Source organism: Barbus barbus (genome assembly GCF_936440315.1).
Source record: "Barbus barbus genome assembly, chromosome: 40".
Lineage (NCBI taxonomy): Eukaryota > Metazoa > Chordata > Actinopteri > Cypriniformes > Cyprinidae > Barbus > Barbus barbus.
The window spans coordinates 15,428,071-15,436,763 of NC_136718.1; the positions used below are offsets into that span (position 1 = coordinate 15,428,071).

The 8,693-nt window shown below is 36.7% G+C and overlaps 1 protein-coding gene across 1 annotated transcript; it reads right to left on the reverse strand.

Annotated features, from left to right (window-relative positions):
- Positions 1-759: 759 nt before the first annotated feature.
- Positions 760-8,246, reverse strand: gdi1 (GDP dissociation inhibitor 1). The gene is made up of 11 exons (XM_079401537.1): positions 7,991-8,246; positions 6,584-6,691; positions 6,263-6,362; positions 5,967-6,101; positions 5,663-5,861; positions 4,877-5,008; positions 4,674-4,773; positions 4,227-4,398; positions 3,851-3,995; positions 3,525-3,579; positions 760-2,982 (listed from the first exon to the last, which is right to left on the reverse strand). The coding sequence occupies exons 1-11, from the start codon at positions 8,033-8,035 to the stop codon at positions 2,830-2,832; spliced, it is 1,344 nt and encodes a 447-aa protein (XP_079257663.1). The 5' UTR covers positions 8,036-8,246; the 3' UTR covers positions 760-2,829.
- Between the last annotated feature and the right edge of the window lie 447 nt (positions 8,247-8,693).

The following is an 8,693-nucleotide window of genomic DNA, read 5'->3' on the forward strand; positions in this document are numbered from 1 at the left end:
TCAAAATATCCACCATTAATTACAGCTCTGCATAATCTGGGCATCTGAGCTGTCAGTTTATTCAAACATTGACGTGGGAATTGGCAATCAATTGTTGAAGCTACAGTATTAAGGTGTGCTGACCCAAACATCTTTTAAAAACCAGGGCCAAGTTTAAACCAGTAACCAGGCATCACAGCTGGCAATGTCTGACTTTGACATGTATATATTGCCATTATTATGTTTTATTGCTGGTCTTCAATGAGAATGTCAAGTTACTTTAATGCATTTGCCCCCAAAAATAAGGATTTATGCTGATATCGGCCAAAACCACACTTTGCCAGGGGTGTTTCCAAACTTTTGGAGGGCAGTGTATACACACACACACACACACACACACACACACACACACGTAAATTAAATAAATGCTTCTTTGGTGAGTATAAGATTTTTCTTTCAAAAACATAAAAAAATGTTGCTGATATCAGTGCAGTTGTATCAGTAAATTAACTATTTAATAAAATTAATATTTAATGTTCTCTTTGGGATGAGATGATGGAAAAAAAATCTAAGTAATCAAAAAACTTTCTAATCATCCAGTTAGTTTGCATTAATATGCATGTGTGTATATATATGCCTTCATTTAAAATAATATAATATGGGAATTGTGTAAAGTGATTATATAATATTGTATATTAGTAATGAGTATTGAATGTTTTAGTTTGTCCTGTTAGGAAAGGAAATGTTTCTTCATGTGGCAATAACCAAACTTAACCAAAGAAAGATTGAGTTTCATTTTATTCATATTTATTTTTGTTGCACAAGACTGCTCAAACACGAGATGAAATTCACAACTTAAAATTGTCGAGTTTGTGTGTCAGTTTTTTTGTTTTTTTTTAGATGTTTAGTTGTTTCAACATTGAAAATGAAAGACAAAATGAAAATAAATACAGTACAAAACAGTTAATCCAAACATATGTGACAATATGCTGGACAGGTGCAAAAGATAACAAATATAGCAATGCAGCGTAATTCTATTTGATTCCAGTTATCAATAATTCACAATCTAAATTGTGCACTATAAAGAAGACAGTTCAAGACCTGTATGTTTCTATGTGAATCTATAAGGCCATTAGTGACTTTGGCCCAATAAAATTCAAGGATGTAATGAAACTGTCACACTCCTTGTTTTACATAAAAAAAAATAATAAAGAGGGGAAACTACAGTCAAAGGCTTTTTTTCTCAGCAAAGGCGAGTATGGAAAACATGAGAATGCTTGTATATTCTACTCTGAAAGCTGTACAGTAAGAGTTCAAACAGCACACCATTACCATCTGCTCCAGACTAGCGTCTACTATAACTATTGATGGCAATTCAATTCATTTGAAAACAAAAACAAGCATGATTAGAGATATAAGTAACGGTGAAAACGACCAGTCATTGTTCAATACTAAGTTTGTCTTGTGGTTTCTAACAGCCAAGTGTAAATGCAGAGACTACGTGTGTCAATCACTGATAAAACAGAAATCAAAATGCAGACTGATTGCATGATGCAGTGAGAATCTTTACAGAACACAGGGAGAGGCATAGTGTTCATCACAATTCAAAGTTAGAGCATGTATTTAGTAGACTGTAGTCAGCCCGGTTTACAAAAGCCAGGATATCAACGGATATGGCTACTATCAAATACCAAAGGATCTGATGCTCATTAAATTCACATTATCGTTTTCTTCTGCAGCTGTAGGAGTTAAAATTGCTTCCACATTCTTATTAAGACTCATTTCCCGTAACTAAGCGATCGACTCCTGTTTGCACACATTTGCATTCGATAACATCTGTCCGTATCGGTTTTCACTACAAACAAAATGAATGATAGCAGGAATGTAGAATAAGGTCATTAGTAATTGTGAGGCCATACAATGTTTTTAAGAGTTAGGACAAAGACTGTAATGTTAGTTAAAAGTTAATGGCTTACAGTTCGCATCTATACTGCATATTATACATCTCATTCAATTTAGTTGTCAAAAAAAAATATCCACCAATAATAATAACAAAAAATAATTAAATAACTTTAAAGACCAGTGAGTTAAACGAGCGGAAAGATTGTGAATAGGAAATGCAATGATATGAGACTGTCAGTTCAGGTTTTGATTGCTGGATCTAGCAAAGTCAGATTTACTTTTGTACAACTTTGTGTTTTAAATATTATCAATATCATATTACATCCTTTTTCCAGGTGTCAAACTGTAGTGTTTAATGATCTTACTATCGGTTTGTCAGTGACCACTTTCCTAAAGTACAGGAAGGCTGCTGTTCACATGATGCTGTTAAATGTCAAAGTGACGACATTACGCTAAACTAACAGTCTGAGGACCGTTGGGGATACTTCACGAAAGTTGATGAGGAATAGTTTTAAATCTCCTTCAATATTCAAGGACTCGTTCACATGTATGGGGTTCAGTCAAAGACGATATTCAGAAACCAGAAAGACACGTGTTTCACTTCAACAGGATATTTTGCGCAAACAATGCATACTGCTTGTGTAAGAATCTAAAATAGCATGTTGGTGAGAGCCCACTTTGTAGTGCAGAGTTGTGGAATGTGAGCGACAGAGCGTTTGTGTGTCTGTGTGCTGAACTGTATGTATCTGAACAGAGACACTGGAGGGGTGTGGAGACAATGAGAAAAGAGCACTCTGGGAAAGATAAGGTCGGTTGAAAGAGATTTACAGCATTGTCGATTCTGTTCTGCATAACCTCTGAACCCAGCCAGGTAATCCCGTTCAGCCCGCCTCATCTCTCCCTCCATCTGATCATTGCCTCTCCACTCCTCCGTCACTTCTCCACCCCTCACTGCTCGTCCTCGCCGAAGACGTCGTTCTGTTTACGCTTCATGTTCTCAAAGTCGAAGTCACTGCCTGTCATGCGCTTGTAGATGTCCTTGATGTCGTTACAAGTTGTTTCAAAATGAGTGGTGGCATCGTAGGACCGTGATGCAAAAATCTGAAACAAATGACAACGAAAGTGGTTATAATTTTGATTGATGCCCAGCAGTGCCTTATTTAAAGAAATTACTGTGAAGCCAGTTGCTGTTAACTAAAACTATTAAAATAGTCTGTTAATTGAAATAAAGCTGAAATAAAATTAAGTATGAATAATTAGATGAAAAGTAAAGATTAGAAATGTTTCCTTGGAATAAAAACTAAAGTTAAACCTAAAAGTGAAACAAAAATAAAGCTAAATAGAAATATTAATTTTTTTTTCAATAATTTTCGTTGAGCGAAATAAAGTATACTGATGTAAAGTATACTTGCTAAGTCTTTTATCTAAAATGTAATATTATTTCAGTTTAAATGAAAATTAGAAATGTTTCCTTGGAAATTAAATTAAAGCTGAGTGAAATATAATATATACTGTAATTACTAAAAGAGAAATAAAATATAATATAAAAAAGAAAAAGCACAAAATAAAACAAAATTATAAAAAACTAATTCTAAATAATTGTAAATACTACAATAGCAGATAAATAATATTAAAATGCTGACCTGGCTCTCTGTGCCATCATCTGTGAGTTCATACATGTCACTGATGGCCACAAACCTGCAAAAATGACAAAATAAAAAAATTGCATTCGTGTAGTATGATATATGTGTGTTTAATACAACATTTAGCTGTAGTCCATGAATTTAGCGGGCAAAGTGGCATTGCAGACAAAAGCATGTGAGTGGTGTGGGTGTTTGTCTGGAGGGAAGTGTATTTAGTGTATTTTTTTAAACATACTATTACTAAATGGTTACATCTTTCTGAACCATGTTACTTGGTATTTACGTCAAAGTTCTTTACTAAAACAGAGCCAAGAGAGTAAACTGACTTTTGGTCAATGGGCTCGAGGAGTTCCAGAGCAGGTTCGATTTCAGCTTCAGGATCAGCGGTTTCCACAGTGGTGCTTGCAATGGCGATGTACTTCCCCTGAGCCGCCACATTATGGGCGTAGGAGATCATGCAAACATAGATATCTACAGACAAACGAGAACAAATTGTGCATGAAGTACTCATTACATCACACTTTTGCAGCTCAGCTCATTTTTTTAAACGAAAGCAAGCAGCGCCCTCTAGTGGTGACTGTACACAAGTACTGATGCAGAGAAGCTGTAATGCATGCATACACACACACACACACACACACACACACACACTAATGGACTAGTGTAGGTTTATCCTATAAGTTTTGATATATTGTCACTCACCTGATTTGCGATTAACCTGGTTCTGAGGGATGATGATCTGGCAGGAATTGGCATCATTAGTGTTTTTAATGGGATGGCTGAGGACGCAGATGACCCGGATCACCTGGCCGACTTTGTGCACGCGGTCCGGGATGTAGCTAGGGTCGCAGATGAGCTGCTTGCAACGGGCAACCTGGAAAAATCAGGATTATTGAGGCAAATCAGAAGACAACACCAGATCTTATACATATATGTAAACCTATGCATGAAAACCACCCATTTAATCTCATGATGCATGCTTGATGAAATTAAACAAACATAATTGTCTCAACATTTTTTAAGGAAAATCCACACATTGTCATGTTGTAATAAATCAGTTTAATTTTTAATAATATAAATTATTACTATTTAATTATTCATTTTTAGTAATATCACACTGCAAACAACACTTTAAGTCTAATGTTTTACCTCTCCCTCCGATTTCACGCCCACCACATGTCCTCCCTCCATCACGATCTCGTCCACTGGTTTGTTCAGCATGTAGGTTCCTCCATAAATTGCACTTAACCTGTAAGTTCACAAGGGAAAAGGCCCATATTTATAACATAAGGACTTTACAATGACGCTCAACACATGATTACTAGGATGATTGGGTGGGAGGAGCGGCTGACCTAGCAAACCCTTGAGGCAGCTCCCCCAGTCCGTACAGAGGGTACAGGTATGGGCTCTTCCCGTAGCGTGCCAGAGACTCACTGTAGAGTTTGATCCTATTGATGGTCTCTAGACACGGCTGCTCAAGGTAACTAGGAGGAATTCAATTCAGTACATTTACCACCAATGCAAAAGAATATGCTGTCATTTACTGGCAAGCCAAAAGCAAGACACCACACGTGAATAGATATCTAATAGATATCAGAGTACTTCCTCAGCTAAATAATCACAGTGTATTTGGACGATTGTTTTGTTTTACAAATTTTTAAGGTGTTAGGTTTGAATATGCAAATGAGGTATTATCTGATTAAATATGCACTGATTTGCATACATTTCCACAAAAGAAATCTGAACATTGTTTGATTTTGTTGACATGAATCTCTCTGACATCTCTTTTTATCACTCTATAAATTAGAACACTGTCAACAGCCAGAAAAAAATCTATATATTGACATAGAAACAAACCCTCCTGTAAAAATCATTAGAATACAGATAGAAATAAAATCTAAAAGTTTGTTGTATTTAAGTGCTACTGAAGTGGAAAAAATTCAAACTCATTTTGAGAAAAAATCCTTTAAAGATTTGTGTTGTAATTGAAATCTACAGATGCAGATAAATAAATGTAATAAAATAAACAAATGTGCAAATCAAGGTTTTTTTTCTGTAGTGTCTTGCCTTAAATGATAAGTTTTATGATGAGAGCAATGATAAGACTCTTGGGGTTTTGTAACACTAGCGACACTCACTCGTCTGTCCTGTAGAGGGCCAGGGCATGTCCCGTGAAGTCGACGACGTCCTGACCTAAGTCAAACTTCTTGTACACATCTCCCATTGTTGTGAGTTTGGGATCGACGCCTTCAAAAGTCTTGGGGTCGTTCTCATCAAAGTTTGCCACAAAAACTAGGAACTTGCGGAAACGTCTCTTCTCAAACATTCCCATTAGGTCTAAGCAACACATGTCACGGGTCAACTAAAGGAATCTGCATTTTTAACAAAAACAATCATTCTTGATTTCGTCCTAGAGAAAATAAAACCCCTAGCTGGACTTACTTGAAGCCAGTGCCTCTGTCTCAGTAGAGGGCACTTTGTAGATTTTTCCTCCTTTATACACAAAGCTTCCCTCGACCACTTTGAAGTCAAGATATCTGGTCACTTCAGTGTATAGAAGCATCTTAACTAACTGACCTTAAGGAAGAAAACAATGACAAAATGCAGTGGTACATTATTATTCGGAATATTATTTAAAAAAATTACAGATTTGCATGAATTAAAGGACAACAAGCTAATCTAAAAACATGTTTTGAGCAATATTATCACACCAACTATCATGTTACTTAAGTTTTTACCATTGGCCATTAAAAATTTAGGAATAAGATCCACATTCCAGTCTCTTCCCCGGCCCATTGACTCTGGGGGGCTGTCTGAAATCCCAAATCTCTTATAGAGCTGAGAGAAAAGCATGTAAAATGTGAGTGCATGCGTAAATGTTTAAAAACATATATTGTATATTAATATAAACATTAATATTAAAATATAAACATGAATTTGTTAAAACACATCGCTACAAATTTATTCTTGCAATTAGGCTAAACAGTTACAGTAAACGTGCAATATCAAGCAGACATGAGATTGGAGTAGTGACAGCGGTAAATGTGAAGCATCCTCACCTCCTCCAGGGGTGTGATGGAGGAACTTTCACCACCGTAGTATGGATTTCTGTCCATATGCAAAACTTTCTTCCCATTCACAGACATGATCCCAGAGAGAATACATTCCTACACAAATAAACATCATTTAGTTGAAATAATCGGTCATGGATATAAATTTTTTTTTTTTTCTATTCATCTGTTGACATGGCAGCGGGTATCTATCCATTGCCTTGACTTCCGTGTTAAACACTGGGATGGATGCGAGTCACCCCACCCAAATAGTGATGGAAAGTCCGAATCATTTCCGCGAATCGGTTCTTTTGAACAATTAATGGAGCGCTTCGAAAACGAATTCTTCTGATTCGTCTACGTCATTCTGACATCCTAGCTTGGCTTATTAAATGTTTTGAAGTTTGATTAAGAGCAGAGTTTACTGTAATTTTGTGTGTTCCGATTTCGTTTGTTTTAGTCATGTCATAAAACCGTAATAAATTAGAACCTAAATTTAATTTACAGTTACGTTAAACAATACTATTTGTTTACATCTTGGCTGAAGTATCACATCCACCTGTTTGTATTTTAAAACGTCCATATAATCAAATCTTAAATACACTTTCAGGAGGTATTTATAAATTTTTTACTATTCGGTTATTAATGAGTCAACGACCGAAGAACCGCTCAGATCGATTCACTGAAAAGATCCGATTCACAAGAACAATTTGACGAATCGAACTACACCCAGCCCACATTATGAGCCGCAGCCCAGATCAGCCACTATCCTCCATGAGGAAAATAGAGGAAACGTTTGATAAAAACACTTTTTTGTTTTTATTATTATTATTAGCAATACTGTTTTTTTGCACGAATGTAACTAATGTCAAGCTCCCACATTTGTAAAATTAGGCTCTTTAGATTATAACAATTACAAAATAAATACTCACTAAACCCAGAATTACAGGCAAACAGTGAACTAACATCAAGTACAACACAGCTGTTACGTTGGCAAACCATAAAAGGCTAAATATCCGCAATAAATACATGTATTTCCCCTATTTCGACGACCGAGCAAACGGGATACCTGATGCCACTCCTTAGAACCAGACACTGAGAGAAGAATCATTCATTACTTTTTAATAACCGCTTTCATGTCAATATATGATGCCGCCTCAGTGGCTTTGAAAATTCGGGGGAAGGTGGATTTGGGATGGATTGCACTCGTATTTATGCAGAAATTGCGAGAAATGCTGGCTCACTACAGACACAGTACAGGTCCAAAGGATGCGTCAGCAATAGGCCGTCGGGTTCAATCAAACGCAAAGCATCTATTGGTACAGCCTCATCTATAAGCATCCGAGCATCCATCGGTAATGTCTTAATCTGTTTCCAAAGCGAGCGAGCCATCATTGACCCCAATGCGTTACTCACTGTGAGTCCGGTGCCCAATACGATAACATCATATTCCTCATCCATGTTGTATTACAGTGGATCTCCCAAATTTCCGCTGCAAAAAGGTGTTGATGCAACAAAATATTTATGCAGAACCAGTCCGTTGTCCTATTAACGTTAGTGGCAAAAACGGTATCTTTGGAAACAATTATCGCTCAAATAATTTGGTACGTATCACAATTGATCACTGACTGTGGTGCGACCGGCGAGAACAACCAAAGATGGCCCTGACCGCAGCACGAGCTCCAGCGGTGCGGAGACATTCGCGAAATAATATAGTGCACCTCTCTAAACGGAGATAATCAATATTGCTGTGAATGTCATCAACACAGACTTGCAATTCAGCAGTAAATATAGATGCTTTACAAATGTCAACTATAATTCACCTCCTGGGTATGTAATTTAATTGATTTGACTACGCTCGGTGGCGTTTTCATTTCCCCATTTTACAGCTGAATGGCACAGGGCGCAGTCACAGTACCAGATATCCCTCCGCCGTCAACACTGTGGATGATGAAGCCTCTCTCAATAATGCGTGAATTAACGTGGTGATGATTATTAAGATAAGAGCTGTTTTAGTGTTATGCACGAATTTTTCTACAACATGCTCATAATAATATACGATCTGTTAGTAGTTTAAAAAAGCTGGATTAAAATGCGATCATATGACAGAGACTCCCTG